At 43.3% G+C, this 26469-nt stretch overlaps 1 protein-coding gene across 3 annotated transcripts in view; it reads left to right on the forward strand.

Moving 5' to 3' along the window:
• PRKCE (protein kinase C epsilon) overlaps positions 1-26469 on the forward strand; it is a 478538-nt gene that overhangs the window by 314287 nt on the left and 137782 nt on the right. For all 3 annotated transcript variants that reach the window (XM_012755911.2, XM_012755894.2, XM_012755903.2), the window contains 4 exons: positions 4024-4166; positions 6873-6969; positions 8616-8815; positions 11459-11632. In XM_012755911.2, the coding sequence (XP_012611365.1) occupies positions 4024-4166; positions 6873-6969; positions 8616-8815; positions 11459-11632 (614 nt within the window). The remainder of the gene's footprint in view (positions 1-4023; positions 4167-6872; positions 6970-8615; positions 8816-11458; positions 11633-26469) is intronic.

Consider the following 26469-nt stretch of genomic DNA (forward strand, 5'->3'; position numbering starts at 1 on the left):
CCATCCCCTCCTCCCCCCTCCCACCCTCCCGACACCCAATAAATGTTATTCCTATATGTCCACTTAGGTGTTGATCCTTTAATACCAATTTGCTGGTGAGTACATGTGGTGCTTGTTTTTCCATTCTTGAGATACTTCACTTAGTAGAATGGGTTCCAGCTGTATCCAGGAATACAAGAGGTGCTATATCACCATTGTTTCTTTTTTTTTTTTTTTTTTTTGAGACAGAGTCTCGCTTTGTTGCCCAGGCTAGAGTAAATGCCTTGGCGTCAGCCTAGCTCACAGCAACCTCAAACTCCTGGGCTCAGGCAATCCTCCTGCCTCAGCCTCCTGAGTAGCTGGGACTACAGGCATGTGCCACCATGCCCGGCTAACTTTTTCCATATATATATTAGTTGGCCAATTAATTTCTTTCTATTTATAGTAGAGATGGGGTCTTGCTCTTGCTCAGGCTGGTTTCGAACTCCTGATCTCGAGCAATCCACCCATCTTGGCCTCCCAGAGTGCTAGGATTACAGGCGAGAGCCACCACCCCCAGCCTCACCATTGTTTCTTAAAGCTGAGTAGTATTCCATGGTATACATATACCACAGTTTATTAATCCACTCATGAATTGATAGGCACTTGGGTTGTTTCCATAGCTTTGCAATTGTGACGTGCTGCTATAAACATTCGAGTACAGGTGTCTTTTTCATAAAGTGACTCTTGATCTTTTGGGTAGATGCCCAGTAGTGGAATTGCTGGATCAAATGGTAGATCTACTTGTATTGCTTTGAGGTATCTCCATATTGCTTTCCACAGAAGTTGAACTAGTTTTGCAGTCCCACCGGCAGTGTAGAAGTGTTCCTCTCTCTCTGCATCCACGCCAGCATTTGTTGTTTGGGGACTTTTTGATAAAGGCCATTCTCACTGGAGTTAAGTGATATCTCATTGTGGTTTTGATTTGCATTTCCCTGATGATTAGAAATGTTGAGCATTTTTTCATGTTTGTTGGCCATTATTCTGTCGTCTTTTGAGAAGTTTCTGTTCATGTCCTTTGCCCATTTTTTGATAGAATTGTTTGATTTCTTCTTGCTGATTTGCCTGAGTTCTAAATAGATTCTAGTTATCAGCCCTTTATCAGACGTGTAGCTTGCAAAAATTTTCTCCCATTCTGTGGGTTTTCTGTTTGTTCTCTTGACAGTTTCTTTGGCTGTGCAGAAGCTTTTGAATTTGATCACGTCCCATTTGTTTATTATCGTTGCTGCTGTGATTGCCTTTGGGGTCTTCTTCATAAATTCTTTGCCTAGGCCAATGTCTAGAAGAGTATTTCCAACATTTTCCTCTAGAATTCTAATAGTTTCACCCCTAAGGTTCAAGTCTGTTACCCAGCGTGAGTTGATTTTTATGAGAGGTGAAAGAATATACCATGCTCATGGGTCGGCAGAATCAACATTGTTAAAATGTCTATACTACCCAAAGTGACCTACAGAGTCAACGCAATCCCTATCAAAATACCATCATCATTTTTCACAGATATAGAAAAAATAATTTTACACTTCATATGGAACCAGAGAAGACCCCGTATAGCAAGATCAATCCTAGGCAATAAAAACAAAATAGGAGGTATCAATTTATCAGACTTCAAACTATACTACAAGGCTATAGTCATTAAAATAGCTTTTTACTGGCACAAGAACAGGGACATTGACCAGTGGAACAGAACAGAGAACCCAGATATAAAACCATCCTCATATAGCCAACTAATCTTCAACAAAGCAGACAAAAACATACACTGGGGAAAAGAATCCTTATTAAATAAATGGTACTGGGAAAACTGGATAGCCACATGTAGAAGACTGAAACAAGACCCACACCTTTCATCTCTCTCCTTTTGAATAATATCTTTGTAGGATAGAGAATCCTGGGTTGGTGGGGTTTTAATCTCAACATTGTAAATACTTCACCCTACTCTCTTCTGGGTAGCATGGTTTGTATATATATATATATATATATATATATATATATATATATATATATATATATATATATCTTTTCTTCCTCTATAGGTAAGATTCTTTTTCCTCTGACTTCTTTCAGGATTTTTTTTTTTTTTTGTCTTGATCTTCTGTAGTTTGAAAATATTCCCAGGTATAGTTTTTTTTGTTGTTGTTGTTTGCTTGTTTTTGGCATTTATCCTGATTCCTATTACCTGAGCTTCCTGGATCTGTGGTTTGGTGTCATATATTAATTTGAGGAAACTTCCAGTCATTAATTATATAATATTTCTTTTCCTTTCTCTTTTCTTTCTGGTATTCTCTTTATGCACATGTTGCACCATTTGTAGTTTCCCACAGTCTCTGGATATTTTGTCCCCCCCCCCTCGCCGCCAGTCTTTATTCTCTTTATTTTGTTTCATTTTTGAAGTTTCTATTGCTATATCTTTAACCTCGGAGTTTGTTTCTGCAGCCATGTCCAGTTTACTATTAGTAATAAGCCCATCAAAAGCATTCTTCATTTCTGTGAGTGGTTTTGATCTCTAGCACTTCTTCTTGAGCCTGTCTTAGAATTTCCACTTCTGTTTACATTGCCCATCTGTTCTAACATGCTGTGTGCCTTATCTAGAGTCCTTCGCATATTAATTATAGCTATTTTAAATTCCCAATCTGATATTCCAAAATCCCTGCCATATCTAAATCTAGTTCTGATGCTTGCGCTATCTCTTGAAACTGTGTTTTTTGCCTTTTAGTATGCCTTGCAATTGTCTCTTGCTAGCCAGATGTTACGTCCTAGATAAAAGGAAGTGCAGTAAACAGGCCTTTCATAATGTGGGGGTAAGGTGTGCAGGGAGAGAGAGCAGTCTACAGGCCCGCGATTAGGTCTTCACTGAGCCTGTGCTTCTGAACTGTGAACTTCAAAAGTGCTTCTCAGTCTTCCCTTTGGTGGGACAGGGTGGCTAGAGTGGGCTGGGAGTTGGAGCTGATGAAACCCCAGTAGCTTAAGTGCTGGTAAAATAGCTTCTCCTAAGGGAAAGCCTTAAGAGTAGCAGAATGCTCTGGCCTATTTCAAAAGTGGTTCTTTTTCTCCTTCCTCTTGCTGAAACCATGAGGGGATTTTTCTCATATTTACTGTCAGAATCGGGTTGAACTCCTGGGGGCGGAATGCACAAAAGCCTGGGGTCCCCCCATGACTGGATCCCCCCTAGAGCCTTTGACTCTGGCTTGTCTGCACCGAGCCCCCAGCACTTGGCCAGTTACAGTTCAAGTGTTTCTCCCCTGGCGCTGTTCCTGCAGGGGTTTCTGCTCCAGTAACTTGTCATTCTCTGTGTTTGCCTGGTGGGCTGTCCAATTTGGGGGCAGCCGTTTGCCCTGGGATAATTCAGCAGCTTGCTTCACAGATATTTCTAAGAAGAGTTGTTGATTTTATAATTTGTTCAGCTTTTTACTTGTTAGAATGGAGTGCTGGCTTCTAAGCTGGTTACATGCTGACTGGAAGTGAGCAGTTTATGCTTTCACCTTTGATGTCCTACCCCAGGGACAACCAAGTGATGTGGGAAAAACAAAAGTGTTCAGTGAATTCAGGCTGTAGATCTGAAAGGAGCTTTAGAAGTTCAACTGTGGGCATTCCTCTCTCAGGAATATTCCAACATTTAGCAGATTAATGGGGTAGACTGCATACATATGATCCATTTGGGTCCAAAATTCAAAATAACTTTGTTTCAGAGAAAGGAGTTAAGTTCTCCTAGAGTCTTTATTCTCCCTGGCTGGAAATACAAATGTGATATTTATTTATCTATACTTAATATGTGTAGAAAGAATGGCTAGAAGGAAGTAACTAGAAACAGTGGTTGTCTCTACAAGGTGGTTTGATAGATTATTTTAGTTCTGTGTGATGGGATGATGGGTGGTATTTCTTTTTCTTTTTCTTTTTTGCATTTTCCAAATTCAATGTCAAATGAACATGTAGCATTTCATGAACATCTCATACAATCAGATAAAACCGTAGTTTTAGGCCATGAACTCTCTTCTCCATGTCTCCTAACAGTGTGCAAAATGAACGTCCACCGTCGATGTGAGACCAACGTGGCCCCCAACTGTGGCGTGGACGCCAGAGGAATCGCCAAAGTGCTGGCCGACCTGGGTGTCACGCCAGACAAAATCACAAACAGTGGCCAGAGGAGGAAAAAGGTAACTGGCTATTTGCTAGCATTTCTGGAGCACTTCTGGGCTAGCGTCTCTGTGCTGGCTTCCTGAGGGTGCTCTGAAGTGAGGTTTTCAGATTCATGGGCTAGGCCCAGTGGCTCACGCCTGTAATCCTAGCACTCTGGGAGGCTGAGGCAGGCTAGATCGCTCAAGGTCAGGAGTTCGAAACCAGCCTGAGCAAGAGCGAGACCCTGTCTCTACTAAAAATAGAAAGAAATTAATTGGCCAACTAAAAACATATATAGAAAAAATTAGCCGGGCATGGTGGTGCATGCCTGTAGTCCCAGCTACTCGGGAGGCTGAGGCAGGAGGATTGCTTGAGCCAGGAGTTTGAGGTTGCTGTGAGCTAGGTTGACGTCACGGCACTCTAGCCCGGGCAACAGAGTGAGATTCTGTCTCAAAAAAAAAAAAAAAAAAAAAAAATGATTCGTGGGTTTGAGGTATTTTACTGTAAACAGTATGTGCTTAAATTACAAAAAAAAAAAAAAAAAAAAAAAAAGAGGCCAGGCAGGTAACATTGAAGTCTCCTTCAGCTCCAAAAGTGGGGTGAAAACAAGGCAAGCCCTCAAGGGTTATGTTTCCCAGAGAAATATAAGCTTTGAGATGAGGACTTTGGAATTTCTTCTAGAAAAAGGTTAACTCGAGACCAAAAAAAAAAAAAAACTTATCTGCCTCCAGAACTGGCATGGAAAGCAATGTCAGCTCCTGAACTTTGCCCCTGGTATTATTATAATGAGGATAAATGGAGGAAGAGTTGGAACCACATTCTTTTCTAGGGAGAAAGCCAAAGAGATCCGTGCTAGTACCAGCACTGAGCTGCCTGAGGAATATTGTTAATATTCCATGACATGAAACATCTGGACCTTTCTTTGGAGACCGATCTGTGTGACATTCCAAATATCAGTAGGAAGAGATCCGTTTGCTCAAATGGTACTTTGCCAAGCGAGGGCCCACAGATGTGAATAGAGCTGAAGGCATCTGTAGCACTTTGTTTACAGGCTCTTCTTCAGCCTTGGCTCCTCGCCTAGAAAATTGAAGAGGTCTTTGAAAAGTACCTTATGAGAAAATCAGAAACATGCTCACTGGGCAGGAGATGCTGGTGAAAGGGTGCAGGGGGAGCGGCCCTGGAGGCTCCCTGTCAGACAGCCCCGGGCTCTCTGCTAGGAAAGCAAGTCTGACTCTAGGTGCCCTGCAGTCTGGACTCCCAAATGTTCTCCCTGAAGTTTGCCCTGAAACACCTTCTTAAAGGCCCCGAGTTTCCTAGTTATCTGCTCATTTTAGAACCTGCCCATGTCTTTGCCTCCCAGAAGAGCCTTTTCTCTTACGTGGGAAGGGAGGGATTGTTTTCATTTTCTTAAACTTCTCCTTCGCTCGGTTCTCAATAAACAAAGCTGGTTTACAAGGGTTTCAGAGAAAAAATTCTCTTCTCCCTGGTTAACTGTGAGATTTTGTAGTTTTGGTGGCTCTTCTCGGCTCTGTAAATCCCACTGGTGGGAACAGGACGTCGGTTGTTGACCCAAGGCGTCAGCGTTGAGCCGGGATGTCAGTCCCCAAGAACGCCAGGGCCCCCGCTGGAGAGGAGAGTCCCGCAAACACTGATGACAGCGTTAGACACGTTTGAGCCCTAGCAAGTCCTTTTCAGGAGATATGGGTCTTTCTTTATTTTTTCTGGTTAGAGGTAAAGACAGGGTCTTTGTCCTAAAACACTGAAAGAAGAAACGCAGTACCTGCCCTCTCTGCCATCCGTGCACGGGCTGTGATGTCAGCAGTGGGACAGCGTCTGCCACTGTGGATGTGGGGGACATGACAGTGAGAAGCCAGCGTGGAGAAATTGAGGAAGGTGTGGGGCGAAAGGCTGCAGGACAGAAGTCCTGATGTCTTCATTGCTGCGATGTTCCTGATGCAAAAGCTGGAAAAAGCCACATCACAGCTCGAGTTAGTCTAACAGGATGGGGGAGGGTGCCCTGGGCCGGAAACGGCAAAGCCTTCCCGGGGCTCTGGTTCCCTGTGTTGCCCCTTACAAGAGCCCGCCATCCGGAAAGGACACATGCTCACAGTGGGCGGAAAAAGAGTGAAAGGGACCAGACGTGTTTGTGGTGTGACTTAGCCCAAACTGCTGACTTTAATGGCAACTTAAGTGGCTGTGCCAAGAAATAAATGTCACTGAGAGTGTTCTATTAAAATTTGCCAACAATTTCAGTACGTCTGAAAATACTTACTGAGCGTCTGTTATGCAAGTCACTGGGGGTGATAAAAGCACTGGGCAGTCTTATCTTCAGAGAACTTACAGTTGAGGAGAGAACCCCGCTCTCACACAATGTACACATAAAGATACTAACTGTATAAAGCTGAAGAAGATAGTAAGTACCAAACAGGTGTTGGAGACAATGTGTCACGTTGCTTTGATGAGATAACTTGCATTGCTTGGATAGACAGAGGGAGGCTTTCTGGAAGAGGTAAGGTTTGAGCTTTGCTCGGAAAGGTCACCTGTATTTGGATAGAATGGATAGAATAAAAATTGAACAAATAGATACTCTTGTTTTTCTTCCCTTTAATTGGCAATTGAAGCCTGGAGTCTTCCAGAATATCAGTCCAGCAAGTGCCACTGCGCACCAGGGGCCCGCGCAGCGCTTGTTGTCATATCCTGAACCCTTTCTTCTGACGGCTTTTCCTTCCTTCTCTCCTCTCTAGCTCATTGCTGGTGCTGAGTCCCCGCAGCCTGCTTCTGGAAGCTCGCCGTCCGAGGACGATCGGTCCAAGTCAGCACCCACCTCCCCTTGTGACCAGGGTGAGAGCCTCAGATTTGCTTCCTTACCTCTGAGCTCTGTCACCGGAAAGACCTAGGCAGGCACTTAGGCCTCTTCACCTAGGCATGACCTTGTTAGTGGACACAGCTAGAGACACCTTGGAAGGTCTTCAGACACCCTTTCCTTGTCGATCTAATCGTTGTTCTGCACTCTGCAAGGCTTTCTTGAGGGCTGGGCGTTTAAATGGCCATGCCTGCCTTAAATTCCTTCCAGGACAGGGTGAGAGAGAGAGAGTATGTGATGTTACGGTTTGTTAGTGTCCCTGGCCCCTTTCCCTGGTTCTTGGTTTAGGGGATGGAGAGCGGTCCAGCTTCTTTTCTTAGCTCTCTGCCCAGTGTCTGGCCCTAGACCAGTCAGACCACTCACGCAAGTTGAATTTGACAACCCCTCCCATTGTCATACCCCAAACCTGAGATCAGGTTGAGTCAGGGCCTTTAGTCCCCAAACGCTTAGTTTTGCCTTCCAAAATCCATTTAATGACAGAAACGTTTAGCTCCGTGGTGAGATTAAAAATTACACTGCGTTAAGAGTGACGGGTAGCTGCTGAATTGGTGTGGGAATAGCTGTGGACTCCGCTGCCCCTCCCCCGCTTCCCTCCCCAGCGAGCCAGCACATCCCAGAGGAGCCAAACTCCAGATCTAAGAAAGATCTCGGAATTCTGTGAGCTGAGCCCTCAGGGGCCTCTGTCCTTCTGAAAAGAAGCTGAAGATCTTTCTGTCAAGGGGCATGTGGTCACTCCTGCCTGATTCTCACTCCCAGGGCTTACTAGTCTACATTCCCTGTCTGTAATCCCAGCTATTCTCAAGCATCTCTTAAAATTGTTTTTTGCTCAAGACGCCCGTTCCTGCACAGTAGAGTGTGTGTCTTGGGGAATGAGTAGCTAACCGCAAAGCTTCTTCACATAGGAAAGGTCAGAGGAGCACCCAGCCTTATCAGCCGCAGGTAATTCAGGTCACATGCTCAGGAGGGAGGCACAAGGCCGTCTCATGGTTCTCCTATGGGGAATTCCCTCCCCATAGGAGATAATCTGCATCACATCACCCTGGGAAGCAATTCTTTGGTTAGTGATGAACCCGTTGCTCATTTTGTTAGATAATCTCGTGAGATGGATATGTAGAATAAACCCAGCAACAAGGCCAGGTAAAGACCTTGGGAGGTGTGAAGCCTTCTTAGTCTCAGTTGTTGAAATAATCGCGTCACCAGTGATTACTGTGATGTCGATTAGTTTTAATCTTCAAAGGAAACTTGGGAGGTCCTTGCTGCCCCTGACCCCACAGCGCTCTAGGAAGGCCTGGAGTCCTGTGCTACTCTTAGAAGAATAGAGGGGCCACCTGGCAAGGGAGGCTTCAGCGAGGCGGCCAGGTCCGGTGCGATCTGAAGGAGCTTGTGAGGACAGGGCAGGGACTATGTCGTCCTCTTTGCACAGCTGGGCCCTGCTGTACGTTAGGTGCCAACGAGCATGTGTTGAGCAAAGAAAGGAAGGCGTGTGGGATGCCACTCTGGGTCTGTTGCTATGAAGCCCCAGACAGCAGGCTGGGAGCTCACGGGGAATTCTGGGAATGAGTCCTAAAACGGGAAGGGTTCGCGAGCTGTGCACTAACTCGGCATCTTGTTGCCCTTGGCCTAGAACTGAAAGAACTTGAAAACAACATCCGGAAGGCCTTGTCATTCGACAACCGAGGGGAGGAGCACCGGGCAGCGTCGTCCGCTGACGGGCAGCTGGCGGGCCCTGGCGAGAACGGGGAAGTCCGGCAAGGCCAGGCCAAGCGCCTGGGCCTGGACGAGTTCAACTTCATCAAGGTGTTGGGCAAAGGCAGCTTCGGCAAGGTCTGTGGCACGCGTGGGCGGAAGTGCTGGTTTCCTCTGCCCCTTGGCAATGCCGCCTCTGGTGGACCTAAGATTAAAGAAGAACCTTTCAGCGGGCTTATGCTGTCCTTCCTTGTCGGGTGGCAATGGCCCGAGGCCAAGCACACGGGACCCCTGGCTCAACTGTTAATGGCCATGGGACCTTAGTGTAGTGATTTAACCTCTTTAGAGTTAAGGGCTTTTTTTTTATTTGTCAAATGGGGACAGGAATCAAGGGAGACAGTGGATTGGAAAGCACTTCAAAAAGTTTACAGTGCTGTATATATACTGAACATTCCATCGTCAATGATAGTATCAATACATTTCTTCCCTCCTTCAGAGATCCATCATCTGAAATTCTGTTCTATTTGATTATGAAGACTTTGAAAATGAATTCTAGAATCTCTGCCTCCAGTGAACTTAGGGTTCAAAGCAAATCTTAGCATGCATTACTTTGGAAGTTAAATGTTATTTAACGGTTTTTCTGACACTTAATACATGTTTTGTTTATCCTCCTCATGTGGCAAGAGAATGAGAGTAATCATCTCTTGGATCATGTCCTCTGCCCTTGGGGCCAATTCCCCATACCTGCTCCCCTTGGAGACACAGTGGTGTGGGGTGTGGCTTCCAGTGTGCTCAGTAAAGCCTTGATGGTGATCATCCACCATCCTGATGGCTGGGTGAGATGGAAGAGGGAAAAAAAAACCCTGTTCATTAAGAAGAAAGGAGGGCGGAGAGCTCAGGAATCTGGTTAGCATTTCACCCTGGCTCTCCCCTGGCTCTTCTCAAAGCTGTGCCTGGGTGTCATGTTTCTGGGGCCTCCGGGACCAGGCGGCTCTTGGGGGTCACATGCCCTCGCGTGCGCTGCACTCTTGAAGGTGACAGCTGTAGGCCCATTCCAGCTGGTTCCCAGCCATCTCACCTGCCCCTATCTCATCTTGAGATCACGGTGGCGGGAGGTAACTAGAGTTTACTTGAACAGTAAAAGCTGAAGCAATCACATTCCTTAGAGACGGGCTAAATAAGAAGCAGACCCCAGTCCTCTGGCTAGGCATGACTCTGGGATATGGACAGGACTTGATTTAATTTTGAGTGAGATTCAAAGGGAACGATCAGACTCGGTTTCCAGGTTTCCATATAGTGTAGTCAGGATAAGCACTTTAACTCTGGAGAGTTTAGGTTGCTTCTTAGGAAAAATCACAGCCAAAGTGTGAGCCAGTTTTAAAGAGTGAGTGACTTGTGGGTGACAAAGGGTGTTCAGGTTATCATCCCCAGTGCCCTCAGCAAGATTTTGAGTGGCTGCTTTTTAGCTTTGACAACTTCCATTAGAATACTAAGGAGTTATTTAAAAAAAGAAAGGCTTGTGACATTTGTAGGTGAATGAATGCAAAAGTATCAAATACAGGAACGTTTTCAGAAAATAGAACTGTTAGTTAGCTCTCTGCAAAAGGAATCATGTCTCCAGCTTTAAAGCTGTAGAAGAAACCATAGGCAAACAAGGATAGATTCAAGCACATAAAGAGAAATGATTCTTTTCAATAGAAAAAAATAACAAAAAATCATAAAACAGGCTTAGAGTAATCTTTGCAGAAAATAAAATGTTGATATCTTTATCGTATGTTTATAAATTTGCAATAAATTAATAACATTGCAGATAACTAGTTCACAAATAATTCACATAAAAAGAAATAGCTAGAAAACAAATTTTTAAAGTTTCAGAGCCAGGCACAGTGGCTGGCCACTGTCATCCTAGCTACTTGGAAGGCTCAAGTGGGAGGATTGCTTGAGCCCTGGAGAGTTCGAGGCTGCAGTGAAATGAGCTCCTGCCACTGCACTCCAGCCTGGGTGATGCAGTGAGACCTCATCTCTTAAAAAAAGAAAGAAAGAGAAAGAAAAAAGTGCAAGTTGAAATAGCATTGAGGTAACATTTCACACCTATTAAATGAGTAAAAAAAACTTAAGTGAAAGCACTCAAGGTTGATAAATTGCATGAAACTAAAACACTTTTGTGTTGCTAGTGGCACATTGTATTACACATCCTTTTTAAAAATAAGTCAGGAAATGTGCAAAATGTTTAATTCTTTAATCTACTTCTGTGGATATCTGTCTTAAGCATGTAACCCAAAAGAAACAGGAAAATATTATGTACAAAATACTCAATGCTATTTACTTATGATACTTAATAATTAGATATAGCGTAGGTGTCTGATTTGAGGGAAATGGTTAAATAAATTATAGTGTATTTATTTGAATTGAGTATAAGCAACCATAATAATGGAGAGCATGTAGAAAATGCTTACAAAGTAACATTCAGTTAAAAGTAATTACTCTGTTTGCTGTACTATATTGTAAATATGATGAGCATACGTGAAGGTATGACTAATCGTAGATAGATGTGCATTGGACTTCTTTTTCCTATGCCTGGGCACTGTGCCAGAAATTAAAAATAAATAAACTATAGTAGTTATATAAGAATGAGTAGTTTTTCCTAAACATTTTTTAATGCTGTTGTGGTATTTAAAATTAAAGGGAAAAAATTAGTTTTCAAAGTATGTGGCATTTAACTTGTGTTTCTTTTGATTTTATGCATGCATAGATTGATGGGGCCATTTTGATCAATTGCAGGTCATGTTGGCGGAACTCAAGGGCAAAGATGAAGTGTATGCTGTGAAAGTCTTAAAGAAGGATGTCATCCTTCAGGATGATGACGTGGACTGCACGATGACAGAGAAGAGGATTTTGGCTCTGGCACGGAAACACCCGTACCTAACCCAACTCTATTGCTGCTTCCAGACCAAGGTATGTTCAGGAAGCATACCTGGCTAACGACCTTCTTGAGGTAGCATTGCATAGGGCATTATGGTATCTAGATTATCAGATAAAATATCAATTTTAGACCCTCTACATTGTGCTCTCAAAGACTTTGTAAAGTGGAATGGATTTTACCCTTGAAAAGATCAGGGTATATTTGAACAGCATCATCTTCTTTATTTAAGGGCATGGGATTTTCCGTTCAAGGTTGTGCTTGTGAAGGGATGAGAGAACAGTGGAACTCTTTGCAAATCTAGCTGGATAAAGCCAAACGGCTAAAACCCAGTGTTTGCTCATTGGAAAAACCAACAGGCACGGTTAGTCCTTGGTATGCTCCTAACTTTCTATCACTAATCAAATCATTTAAATTTTATGTTACTTTTGGGTCAAATGAAAAAGAGTAAAGGCCACCCCGGTCACTTCTAACTCATGTAATAGCGTATGAGGTAAAGGGTGTGAGCAAATGCTTAAAATTTCATAGTGAAATACAAATATGAGGTGGCATTTTTAGTTTGCCACGTAGTTGCCTGGAAACCAGAAGGTGGCAGTAAAGAAACAAAGAAAATCTGTCACTACATCCTAGAGTCTGTCCTATGAATATTATAACGGATTTATTCCTCATTCTTAGAAAAGAAAAGAAATGCCAACATTTTCCATGAAGCTTTTATTATCCTTTTTGGGAAGGGGAGTTAGTCTTTGAGGACCAATGGATTTGTAGGAGTTAGTTTCTTGAGAAGGTAAAGACAACCTCACCTGAAACTCCTACCTGTGCCCACCTGGAGCTTGGACAGTGGGGGTGAAGTCGCAGAGAGGTGATGTCTTGCTCCCGGGCGTAATCTTGCCTCTGTGTCATTGGGCGTGCTGGTCTCTTCACTTAGAAGTCAGTGACTACTCATCAGGTCATTCAGCAAGTTTGCATTTTATGATGTTTCATTGACTCTTTCCCATGTGCCATACCGGGTGCTAAAGTGAACCAGACCCAGGCCCAGACCTTAGGGAGTTGACAGTCTCTTCAGTACACTGTTCTTCAAAGGGTATTTGCCGGAACCCTGAGAAGCTGGATTCTTCAGAAGCTGTAAGAAAAAAAAAGACTCTCTGGCCCTTAGTTGGGGTCACTGTATTTTTGACCTCTCTTGGAGAGTCTCAACACATATTTGTTTGTTTGTTGGAGTTCTTGAGGAGACCTGTAATGGGGAAAAATTATCTTTGTTCGGTCTACTTTTTCTCAACTTATCTGATCCCAAGCTCCCCATTTCTCTCTCACATACACCTCCCCACACCTATTCCACACTGAGAAACGCTGGTCTGATGGAATTTTTTTCTATCCCTCTGATTTCTGAGGAGAATAGGAAATATATTCTGAAAATCATTCTGCTATCCTTCAAAGACACTTATGTTTCTTTGTCTATGAAACTTTCCTCAGAGACCCCCATTTAATAATAACCTATCCCTTTCTCTGAACAAGTATAAGACTTAATAGCTATCTGCATTTTTGATGTGTGTTGTGTAATGCCCGACATTTATGGGTTTGGAGTGTATGTGCATATACAGAGTCTAACATAAGAGAGTTTCAGTGCTGGAGTCAACTTTCTTTTTTCCACTAGAGCATAATTCCAGATTAATGAAAAATGTATCATAATCTTTATGTCCATGGCGCCTGTCGTAGGACCTCACACCTAGTAGGTGCTCACTGTCAAAATCAGAGGCTTGAAAGATTTTTTTCAAAGCCACATTTTCTACTCTCTCTCTCTCCACCCCCTCCTGCCCCACCAGTGAGAAAACTGGGTTTCATAGAAGTAAAAGTCTTCTGACCACAGAAACTCCATATTGGCAGAGTCAGACCTGGCATTTCATCTGGTCTCTGGGACTCCCAAGCCAATGAAGCCTTGCTGTGATATCACATTTCTGCTTTCTTGTGCCTGACCCAGCACAGTGTCCCATTTATGGGGAAACCCTCTTACCCCTCTGTCCCCAGCAGATAGCCATCTCTCTGTCAGAGGTGGCTTCCCAGGAAGAGAGTCACACTGGCATTCTGTCTTTGGACACATTGCCAAGAGGTCCAACATCTTAGGAGGGGCCTGGTCTGGTTGTTTGGATCTCCGGACATGGTAGATCTTGGGAAGGTGCAGCTGAATGAAGGTCAGCTTGGTGACTGAGTGAGGGAGTGGGAATGAGTATCTTCAATGTCAGCAGTGTTCTCCTCTGTGCACTGTAGAATCATGAGGCTGAGGTTCCTTACTGTATGGGAGCTTTGGAGCACAAAATGCTGTTGAATGACACCATGGATTTTCTTTATGGCAGAACAATGATCAAACTGACATGGATGTTGAGATCTGGATGATTGGAGGGGGAGGGTGGGAGAGGAGGAGTTTTCTCTGTAGTTCAGAGATTATAGATAGGCATGGTTACTTTGCACTAACCACTACTTAGTAGAATACTTTGCTTTATACAACAGATGTATATTCACCTAATTTTTCTTAAGAGAATCATATTTCAACCTCACTGAAGGATCTTATGAAAGGAATCTTATGAAGAATCATCTTATAAACCCCCAGCTTTTTAAAAATATGTGACTTTTCCTATGATGATCAATCATGGTTTTAAAGAGTAGCTATTATTCACCTAACTCTAAGGTAGGTGCTGGGTGTGGAGTTATCAGCAAAAGGAAGATGCTTCCCAAGTGGAGAAGTTTACTGAATAAGGGATTGGGAAGTTATATTAACTGCCACAAGCACAGAGAACAGCAGACAGCACTGAGTAGTTGTACTCTGCGTGGGAGTATTCAAACCCAGAGGACTTAGGGCGGGGTGTGTCTTCAGGTCTAGTGGAGGAAGGGGTCTGAAGCCCCAGGATTTGAAGGGTAAGGAGGATTTGGACAGGATTTGGGTGGGAATGGGAGCTGGATTTGGTAGCCATAGAATTCGATCTTGCTTGAGTTTCACTTTTCCTCAAAGGAAAGGGTGTTTCCTCTGAAACCTGGTTTCAACTAAGACTCTAACACATGATTCAGGAACACAAAGACTTGATCGCAATCCTATTAAGAGTTCTTTCATTCTTGTTTAATTATGACCCAGCAGCAATAATGTTAAGTCAGGTTTAATTATTTGTAGGTGAGACATTATTTTTTAGCTTGTAGGAAGAAATAGTCCTTTTGGAAACATTCTTTTGAGAGCTTCCTGTTAAATGGCACACAGCTCAGGCCGTGTCCTGCGTGCTACAGGTTGCTTTGCAGGACTTAGAAGCGTGTGAAGTGGGGGTACCCTGTCTTATATGTCAACTGGCGGTGACGATCGTGCAGACACGTTGGCGTCAGTCATCATGGCGTAGTCAGTTCTGGCCACCGCAGCGCACAGAAAGACCAAGCTGAAAAGTGATTTGTGCTTTTCTGTGCTGAGTCTACTTGCCCTCAGCTCGTATGTTCTGGGCATTCTCCACGGGATCTGGACGGACAAAGAGCAAGTGAAAGTGAAAGAGCTTCCCTGTGCTAGTGAGAAAAGGCAGACAGGCCAATAAATGAAGCTGGTACTTTAATTTCAGTTAAATTCAAACCATTATGTTTGACTTGAGCTCACACTACGCAGTATGCTCTTTAGGATGCTAGAGGAACCTGAGCCAAGGAAGGAATTCTACAAATTCTTTTTAATTAGCTGTCAGAGCATAAGGTACAGAAAAGGCGATAAGGGACTTCTGGTCCTAGCTAAGACAGAGTAACGTCATTCATCCCATGTCTTCCCACTTACAACTAAAAAACTCTGGACATGATTCTTCTTTTATAAAGGTATTATGCTTATGGAAACTGGCAAAGCTATAAAGAATTCTATTTCTAGATATGGATGAGAAACTAAAATTTTTATATTTACAACTGCCAGATGACTTTTAAATGGATGACATTAAGTTACTGTCAGTAGTGTTTAATATTTTCTCATATGAAAAAGAACATATTTTCTCATATATATAGTTTTTTGCTTGAAAAAAAAGTTATGGCCTATAATTAATTCAGTGAATGTGCAAGTTTTATTGTGCATCTACTATGTGCCAAACACTGCTAGATTCTGGGGCTACAAAGCTAAAAACATACTAACTCTGAACTCACAGAGACTGGGGAAACGGACATACAAGAGGTGATGTGCTAGAGCATGGCAGCTCTTCCAGTGGATCCGCATAGGTGACACACCTAAAGTTCTGCAGAAGGCAGTCAGGAAGGCTTCCTGGTGGAGGTAGAAACTAACCCGGACCTGGAAGCATGGAAAGCATTCAGAAGAGGGTAGGGGCAAAGAGATAGTAGTTAAAACCTAAAAATTATTTCCAAATCTCATTTTTATTTTTCCAGTGCTAGAGCTCCCAACTCATTCTGTCTCCTACTTCTTCCAAGGAAATGATAATGGCTGGACCACAGCAAGGAAGAAAAGGGAGAAAGAAAGGGAGCTTAGGAAATAAGGTGGGAGATTCCTGTGTCTTCGAGATCAGACGTTGGCTGGCAGAGAGGGGCAGGTAAAGCTGGGAGCCCTCCCCACCATGCTGGTAGACCTGAAAAGTTGTGGGCTTGGTCAGGGTCTAGGGGGAGAAGTGACCTCAAAAATCACCTCTTCCTTCAATCCCCTGCATGCACCGCTAGGAACAGGACAGCCACTAAGAGGTAGGTTTGTTTTTGCTTTTGTGTTTGAACTTACAGGAAATAAAATTCCTGGATTTTTAGATCTCTGTGTATTTGCATTTATGATCCCCTATCGTTGAATCCTTTCTCTCCAACAGGATCCCACAAAACCTGTCTTGGATAATTTTCACCCATGATTTTTCCTCTTTAAAAATTTTCATCTCCACACAGTCCTACCCATCCCCCACCCTTTGGCATTTCCTGCCAGGCCTGGGAAGCCAAATCCTGGAGGGTTTTGCTGCAGAGGAAACAAAGGGTAAACTCCTAGAGAATCTCCCTTGGCCAACCTCCCTGCTGCCCTGGGGAAAACGCAGCAGCGTGGAAAAATCCTTAAAAAGCGACTGGGGATGTTTTTGAAACGAGTTTTAATAATCTGCATTAGCAGTTCGGAGAACCTCTGAGAAGGGGTGTTGACAATGAGGCAAAAAGTATAGTTTCAAGGAACACTAACATTTAGTTTGATTTCTAACTCCAAAGAACAGCAAACACTAAGGCAAGAAACACAGTAAGAAAATAGGCCATTGGTAGATTTTTTTTTTTTTAAGAGATGGCTATGTCAAATTAAATCTAAAAGAACTGTGAAAGCAGTTGAATAAAGTATGGGTCTGTTTCCTGCTAGATCAGGCTGTCTGTCTTGGGCAGCGGGACTTTGAAGGAGCTGGAGAGTTTGTGGCAGGACCTGAGGGCGCTTCGAGAGAGTAGACTGAGATGGTTTATGGGTCAGGCAGCCACCCAGAGATCAGTCTGCTTGCCAGTGAGAGACTTCAAATGGAGGCGGCCTCAGTAGTTTGCAACAGATTTCAGTAAGATGATCCCTGGTAGAGCTGGCAAGCTTGGTGTTGGTGGAATCAGTTACCAACAGAAGCAGCCTCTGGGGAACTCCATCTCCTTTCTCTGCAGACAGTCCTCGCTGGAGAGTGGGCTGCACAATGATGCCATTTCTTCCGATCAGCCAAGTAACCCATCTTTAGTGAGTGCTTGTGGTGTGCAAATCCTTGCCGGGCGTAACGAGACTTTTATGGTAGGGCCTTTGGTCAAACTATTGGGGGTGGGGGGATATGCTCTCTCCTCTGGAGGAGGAATGGTGTGTGCAAGGTGGGCTGCGTGTGCCCCAGCCAGTTAGAGAAGGGAGATCACAGGTTTTCACACTCAGGCAAGGCTTCATGGAGCCAGGAGGATTTCACCCAGGTCTTCATGCACAAGAGCATTCAATCGTGTGATGAAAGAACGGTGGTAGAGGTTATTACTGCTCATGTGCCCTGGGGACAGAAGGGGATGTGTGCTGGCTGGGGATCTGGATGCCATTGCCTCATGTAACCTCTTTGCATATAAGGAGGACGTGTATAAAAATAGGACCGTTGCTTTAAAAATACCTTCACTTCTGTCAGTCATCTCACATCTGCCTGATTCTGTCTCTGTGGGTAAGTATGGTTACTCCCTTTTTTCTTTTCCAACGTTTTTTTAATTATAAAATATGCATAACTCAAAATTTACCATCTTAATAGTTTTTAAGTATACACTTTAGTAGTCTTTTTTTTTTTAATTATTTTTTTTATTTTGGCATATTATGGGGGTACAGATTTTAAGGTTTCAATAAATGCCCATTTCCCCCCCTCCCCCCAAAAGTCTGAGTCTCCATCATGACCATCCCCCAGATGGTGCACATCTCACTCACTATGTATGTATATACCCGCCCCCTCCCCCCTCCCACCTGCCCAATACCCTATTACTGTAGCACCTATGTGTCCACTTAGGTGCTACTCAGTTAATACCAGTTTGCTGGAGAATATATCTGGTGCTTGTTTTTCCATTCTTGGGATACTTCACTTAGTAGTATGGGTTCCAGCTCTAACCAGGAAAATATAAGGTGTGCTATATCACCATTGTTTCTTAGAGCTGAATAGTACTCCATGGTGTACATATACCACATTTTATTAATCCATTCTTTGATTGATGGGCACTTGGGCTGTTTCCACAGCCTTGCAATTATGAATTGTGCTGCTATAAACATTCGAGTGCAGGTGTCTTTTTTGTAGAGTGTCACTGTATCATTTGGGTAGATGCCCAGCAATGGGATTGCTGGATCAAATGGTAGATTCACTTGTATCGCTTTAAGGTATCTCCATATTGCTTTCCACAGAGGTTGAACTAGTTTGCAGTCCCACCAGCAGTGTAGGAGTGTTCTTCTCTCTCCGCAACCACGCCAGCATTTATTGTTTGGAGATTTTTTGATAAAGGCCATTCTCACTGGGGTTAAGTGATATCTCATTGTGGTTTTGATTTGCATTTCCCTGATGATTAGAGATGTTGAGCATTTCTTCATATGTTTGTTGGCCATTCTTCTGTCTTCTTTAGAAAAATTTCTGTTCAAGTCCTTTGCCCACTTTTTAATGGGGTTATTTGATTTTTTCTTCCTGATTTTCGTGAGTTCTAAGTATATTCTAGTTATCAGTCCCTTATCGGATGCATAGGATGCAAAAATTTTCTCCCATTCTGTAGGTTGTCTGTTTACTTTCATGACTATTTCTTTGGCTGTGCAGAAGCTTTGTAGTTTGATCATGTCCCATTTATTTATTTTTGTTGCTGCTGTGATTGCCTTTGGGGACTTCTTCATAAACTCTTTGCCCAGGCCGATGTCTAGGAGAGTGTTTCCAACTTTTTCCTCTAGAGTTCTAATAGTTTCATATCTTAGGTTTAAGTCTGTTATCCAGCGTGAGTTGGTTTTTGTGAGAGGTGAAAGGTGTGGGTCCTGTTTTAGCCTTCTACAGGTGGCTATCCAGTTTTCCCAGCACCATTTATTGAAGAGAGATTCTTTTCCCCAGCGTATGTTTTTGTCTGCTTTGTCAAAGATGAGATGGCTATATGTGGATGGTTTTATATCAGGATTCTCACATCTGTTCCACTGGTCAATATTCCTGTTTTTGTGCCAATACCATATTGTTTTAATTACTACAGCTTTGTAGTATAGTTTGATATCTGGCATATTAATGCCTCCCATTTTGTTTTTGTTGCCTAGAATTGCTCTTGATATTCGGGGTCTTCTTTGGTTCCATACGAAACGTAAAATTATTTTTTCTATATCTGTGAAGAATGTTGATGGGATTTTAATAGGTATTGCATTGAATCTGTAGATCAGTTTGGGTAGTATAGACATTTTGATGATATTGAGTCTGCCGATCCACGAGCATGGTATGGATTTCCATCTGTTTACATCCTCTGCTATTTCCTTCCTCAGTGTTTCATAGTTCTCCCTGTAGAGGTCTTTTACCTCTTTGGTTAAATATATTCCTAGGTACTTTAATTTCTTTGTTGCTATTGTGAAGGGAATTGAGTCTTTGATTTGGTTCTCAATTAGATTGTTGTTGGCGTATATGAATGCCTCTGATTTCTGTGTATTGATTTTGTATCCTGAGACTTTACTAAATTCATTGATCAGTTCCAGGAGTTTCTTGGTTGAATCCTTGGGGTTTTCTAGGTACAATATCATATCATCAGCAAACAGTGAAAGTTTGATCTCTTCTGCCCCTATTTGGATACCTTTGATTCCATTTTCCTGTCTGATTGCTGTAGCCAAGACTTCCAGCACTATGTTGAACAGAAGTGGAGATAGTGGGCAGCCTTGTCTGGTTCCAGTTCTAAGTGGGAATGATTTCAATCTTTCCCCATTCAGTATGATGTTGGCTATGGGTCTGTCATATATGGCTTGTATCATTTTTAGGTATGTCCCTTCTATGCCTATTTTCTTACGTGTTCGTATCATGAAAGGGTGTTGAATTTTGTCAAAAGCTTTTTCTGCATCTATTGAAAGGATCATGTGGTCTTTGTTTTTGCTTCTGTTTATGTGGTGAATTGCATTTATAGATTTACATATGTTGAACCATCCCTGCATCCCTGGGATGACACTTTAGTAGTCTTAAATGCATTTATATTATGCATCCATCTACCATCTATCTCCATAACTCTTTATCTTGTAAAATTGAAACTCTTTAAACAGTAACTCCCCATTCCACTCCCCCAAGCCCCTGGCAGCAGCCCTTCTACTGTCGCTATGATTTTGACTAAGTACCTTGTAGGATCATACAGTAGGATCATACAGTGATGTTCTTTTTGTAACTGGCTTGTTTTAGTTAGCATTAATATCCTCAAGGTTCATACCTGTTGTAGCATATGTCAGAATTTCCTGCCTTTCAAAGGCTGAATAATATTCCATTTTATGTATAGAACATGTTTTGTTTGTCCTTTCATGCATGGATGGGCACTTTGACTTCCACGTTTTAGCTACTATGAATAGTATTGCCATGAACATGGGTGTATAAACATCTCTTTAAAATCCTGCTTTCATTTCTTTTGGCTGTATACCCAGAAGTAGGATTCCTGGAGCATATGGCAGTTGTATTTTTAATTTTTAGAGGAAACTCCAAAATATTTTCCATCACGACTGTACCATTTTACATTCCCACCAACAGTGTGCAAGTGTTCCGATTTTGCCGCAGCCTTGCCAACACTTGTTATTTTCTGGTCTTTCGATAGTAGCCACTCTGATGACTCATTGTAGTTGTGGTGTGCATTTCCCTAGAGATTCATGATAACTCCATTTTACAGATGAGAAAACTGAGGCCCTGTGAGGACTTGTAACTTGTTGGTAGTAGAATCCAGACTGGAATCAAGGTTTCCCAGCAGCCTTTGTTGTTCACGTCGTTTTTCTTCCTCCAACTCTTCCCTCACATTTTCTCACCTGCACATCCCCTCTCCTCAGCCCCCATTTACTGTCACACATGAGAAAGAGTCTGAGGGTGGCAGCTCTGTTTTACTTGGGCTCAGTGAGACTGGAATAAAAAAAAATGAACTCCCCTTATGCTGGCAAGAGTAGCTGGGTTGGTCAGCCCATTTCTGGAAATGGTTCTGTTTTCTGAAAGCACAAGAAGGGAAGAGAAAGGGGGTGTGGGCACAGGAATTATTATCCAAAATGGGCTGGAGCAGGGCGAGGATCTCACACTTGTCTTTTCAGCCACAGCTGGTTCTTGAGCACCTGCTGTGGCCCTGCCAGGACAACACGGGGACGTGCAGGGAAGAGGTAGGCATGTGTCCTACTCTCGTGAACTTGAAGCCTAGTGGGAGCATGCTCATTGCACCACGTGTGAGAAGTGCTGGCCTCTACTCCTGCCCAGGACTCAATGCTTTACTCTCTTTTAGAAACTGTTGGCCTTTTTTAAAAAAGATGATTTTTTTAAATCACAAAGAATATTTTTTAATTATAGAAAATTTAGAAAATCAGAAAAGGACAAACAAGAAAATAAGAACAATTCAAACGACTGCTGCTAACATTTTGATGTGTATATTTCCAGTTTTTGAAAACCACATATCTGTTTATAAAATTGGTATCATACTCTATGGTAAGCTGTTTCACCTAAGAAATATAGTATAACTATTTTTTCTTGTCACCAAACATTCTTCAGCCGGGTGATTTCCAGGGTTCTGCAGCACCTGAGGGCCTCTAGTAGAGAAGTTCTGTGCGGGGGATGCGGGCGATGGTCAGTGCGTGGCTTCCCGTGGAGCCGACGCCAGCACCAGCCAGCCAGGCGCGTGGCCCAGAGTGTCCCGGGCTGGCGGTTACCGCCGCAGCAGGACTCCTCCTGTCCGTATCTCTCTGTGTGACACAAACCTGAGTGTGACTTGCAAACAGCCTATTTGACACTGACATAACATAAACCAAGATTTAAATTTCTCTGACATTACACACACACACACACACACACACACACACACACAGCAGATCCTCGAATAATGTCGGTTTGTTATAATGTTGACAAGAAAAAAAATTCGATTCTCTGGTGGGGCTATGGTCTGCGTGGAGTCTGACGTTCTCCCCAGGCATTCCTGGGTTTTCTCCAGGCCACTCTGGTTTTCTCCCACATGCCAGGGCTGTACGTGTTACATGAGTCGCCGTGTCTAAGTGATCCCAGTGAGAGAGTGTGTGTGCCAGCGTGTTCCGTGACGGGAGGGCGCCCTAAACTGGAGTGAGTGGGTAAATAATGCTCTTGTCTGTTTTTATTAATCTTTCTTAAATGTATAGCTCACATGTACTCCAATGTGTAATATTAGATGTGTTACTTCCGTTTTACTAGTAGAAGTGTTCTAAGCACTTTTTAGAAGTTCGACGTTTTTGTGCCCAGCACTATGCCATAGGAACTTACCTCTTGTTCATATCAATTAGCCTGTGGTAAAATCGGTTTCCTTATTCGTCATTTCACTTAAAGTTGAAGTTTCCAAGAACCTATTGGTGACATTAAATGAGAACTTACTGTGTATGTTTGGCTAGTGAGCATTTTTTTTTTCACCACCAAGGAGCATATTTACCCACTCCCCCTAAACCACTTGCTTATTCTTCTAAAGTGGCCAGTTGTCACAGTAGGTTTTGTGGAGCTGCCTCAGTGCTGCAGGGTGTGCACCTGTGTGTGCACGTGTGGACACACAGATCCTGTGTGCACTGTGGCGGGAGGACCTGCATACTCCTCCTCCTCCCGGCAGAGCAGCCCTGCTTCCAACTGCTGCACGTGTTAGTCTTCCAAGGAAGATAATATTTGAAGAAAGGGTTTCATTTTCAGGGGGAAAAAAGTTTCAAACCACTACAAGTTCTACTGAGAGTTTAGAGTGAGTCTTGATTTTTTTTCTAAACCTACCCCTGTATAGCCTAATATATATGTACAGGCATCGTTTCATGGAGGTTTCTGTTACAGATGTCCTTCCATTACTAAAGTGGGCACATTCCCGAGATTTTGGTAGTGATGAAATTTCGGAATTTCTCATTCTGCGTGAGTGCCGTCTTTCATTTGGTTGGGTCACGCACAGAAGTGCCTGCAGATATGCAAAAGAACGTGTTTCAGCCTTCTGGCTCACTGCTGACAGGCACAGACAGAGGCCAGTGTGACTGGGATATGACACTCTTCCATGGATCATGGGGATCTGCTCCATGCCAGAACATCTTTAGGTGCCTTTGGGGACTGGGACCCTATGTTCAAGGAGAGCGTCGACACAATATACATCAAACAGTAACTTAGAATAAAGGCAGTATGTGCTAACGAGGAAAGAGAGACTTCTATTCATAGAGCACCTATTGTGTGGCAAGCCTTGCACGCAGTGGTTAATAGCTAATTTCATAAATCTTACGCAAGTCCCATGGGATATAGGTACTGTTGCCAGTTCTTTGGGCAAATGAGGAAAATGAGACTCAGAGCGGCTTAGCCTCTTAGTCAGGATCACACAGAGTTAAAAGTCATAGAGCTGGGATTCAGACCAGCAAACCCCACCTTTGCCCTCTAAGGGAGAGAAGGGCCACTGTGACAGGGACAGGGTGAAGGAGCATTGTGCTCTGCAGGGTGGTTGCTGGGGGTGGGGAGGAAGGAGTTTGCAGGAACGGGCCTCTCGTTTAGGGAGTGTGACGACATGTCCTGCTGGAGCAGCAGACTAAGGCTAGGAAGCTGTGAGCAAGACAACTTCACAAGGTTCTAGCTAAATTGTGGAGTTCTTGCAATGCTAGGCAAGGAGTTTGGACTTATTTTAGAAGTCATAAAGATTCCCTAAAGATATTCTAGGAAGTGATGACTTGGAAAATGCAACCTGACAGTTCTGTGTAGCCTGGATTAAAGGGAGAAATGAAAAGCAGAGATACTGGTGAGGAGGGCATTTCAATAACCCAAGAGTCCAGAGGCAGTGGGGAACACATTCTGCAGGAAGAGTTGCCATGGCTGTTGGATTTCCCCGCTGCATCTGGGGAGGCCAGCCTGCTTGTGAGGCAAGCAGAGTAGTCCACTGAGCACTCTAGAAAATATTGATTGTGAAGCCCTGGACTGATTAGAAACGAGAACGTGGATTGCTGCCAATTGCAATAAGTGATCTACACACTTCTAAAGTGTCATTCGCCCATGGTTCAGTGCGTACACAGTGATCCAATTTAAATAAAAAGTTTCATCTTGAAATCCAAAACTAGAGGCCCAAGTTATCTAACCCTTTCACCAAACAAAGCCAGTTTCCTCATGGTTGACGTCAGACCTCCTGTGTCTCCCCAACACCCGCCATCTATTGGATTTCAGGATTTACCTTTTTTTGTGTGTCTATTTTTAGGTGCATGTTGAATTTTGATAGTGGTCTGATGTTGTAGAGAAGCTCCGGCCTAGCCTGTTGAGATGACTCGGCAGAAGCAATTGGTTTTCCTCATATAACGTGAACTTTTTGTTCTGGTGGTCTCAATACTTTAGATAACCCTTTTGGCCCTTAATGCTCTGACTTTGAAGATCTTGCCAGGCGGTGGGTACAGCCCATTTGGCTATTTGTGTTTGTGTGTGCCCTATTGATTTGTAAGGAACACGAAATACCACAAAGAGAGCATCAGGAGCCAAACTCTGCATCTAGCCCTGGCTTCTGCCACTCCTGATGCCTGCCCTGAGACAGTTCTCTGGACATTGATTTTCTCGTTCATAATGAAAGATTCGGGGAAGACACAGGAAGGGGAGTTCAGACTACATGATCTATAAGATGCCTCCAGAATCTGATTCTAAAAATCTGTGAAAATGGAACTCACTGAGAACCATACATTGGATCACTACAGATTTATCTGTTGCTAATGCATGAGTAAGAAAAGGACAATGATAAAAATCAGTGAACTTCTGTTTAGTGTTCTTTTTCAGAGCTCAATTCAGTAAGTGCTTCTACCTTGATCGAAGCCTTTCTGTTCACAAGGCTGTCTACGTTAGGATTCCAAACTCACTTTTCCAATGACTGATGCCCCTTCATCAGAAGATCTACCTGTAGTTACTGTGTCATTAAAGCACAACACAGTTTCTAGCATGCAGGGAGCACAATACATTTTAGCTACTGTCTTATCCAGTTAGTGGTTTCAGTATCCTTTATACAGATAGACCCCAAGCTGGACTGAGAGCCTTGCCATGTTTCTCTTTGCCTGTGATGATGACCTATTCTGGCCAGTTGGCCAACTGTTCATGAAACAGAACTGAGAAACCATTGTTGACAAAACTGCCCCCACAGGGGCATACTTGTTTCATAAAGAAAAAAATATATATTACCCATCTGCCAGCCTGAGCCCATATTGTCATTAACTATAGCTATGACCTAACCCTGTAACCTGTCTAGTCATCTCACAAGGGCTTAGTCAGGAGGGCATCCCTTATCTCCCAAGAAGTTATACCCAGTTAGGAGATGAATCCTTTGTCATACCATTTTTTGTTGCTTAATCTGTTTATAAATTTAGAGCTGGAACTGGTTAATGTGAGGGCCACATCTTTGGTTGTATGTTCCTAAAGCTTGGGTAACTCTTCTTTCTGCCTGCCTCACTGGGAGGGGAGTCACACATTGGGGCTGGCTCCTCAATGTGGGAAGAAGAGGTTACTGGTTCCAGTGAAGGACAACTTGGATGAATCTGACACCCTGGGGGTTTCTCTTTGGAGGCTGCTGGTGTAGCCTGAAAAGAGAGAGGCAAGCCATTGCTTTCTGTTTCAGGGTCATCCTTGGCTCCAGTGACAACAGTGGCAAAAACTGACATGTACTTGTTACATTCCAGGTTCAACTGCAAGCATTTTATGTATATTAACCCAATTGGTGTTCAAACCAACCCTATAAGGTAGGACTGTTATCCCAAAGAGAGGTCACGCAGTTGGACATGGTGGAGCCTAGGTCTAGACCCAGTTATTAAGCTTCCAGAAACCTCATTTTGTCCAAATTCCCAGGGGAGATTAGGCTCCTGAAGATTGAAGATAAACCAAACTTCCAAGACATCAAGGTGTAAATAACATGGTAATTGGTAGATTTATGTCGGGGTGACTGATTTACTTACGTGTGTTGCCCAGGGCACCCTGGAATAACCCTTTAGGGGTGGTGGTTTAGGCAAGCAATCTGAGTTGTACTGGGAAAGCAATAGAGGGGAAAATAGATCCTCTGTTTCCTGTTATGGGAACGTTTTTTGCAGAGGCAATAGGAAGTTGAAACATCCACTTTTGACCTCACTGGAGCATTTTGTGTTTACCACGATGTTTCAGGGACAGTGCCAGGAATGATCACTTCTCAGGCAAAGAGATTTCTCTCAGTCAGACCCCTCAATATGGCAGGAGGTACAAATTAACTCCTTGTTGAGTCAGTATGATTTTCACTTGGGTTTCAC

This window comes from Microcebus murinus, chromosome 3 (genome assembly GCF_040939455.1).
Source record: "Microcebus murinus isolate Inina chromosome 3, M.murinus_Inina_mat1.0, whole genome shotgun sequence".
Taxonomy (NCBI): Eukaryota; Metazoa; Chordata; class Mammalia; order Primates; family Cheirogaleidae; genus Microcebus; species Microcebus murinus.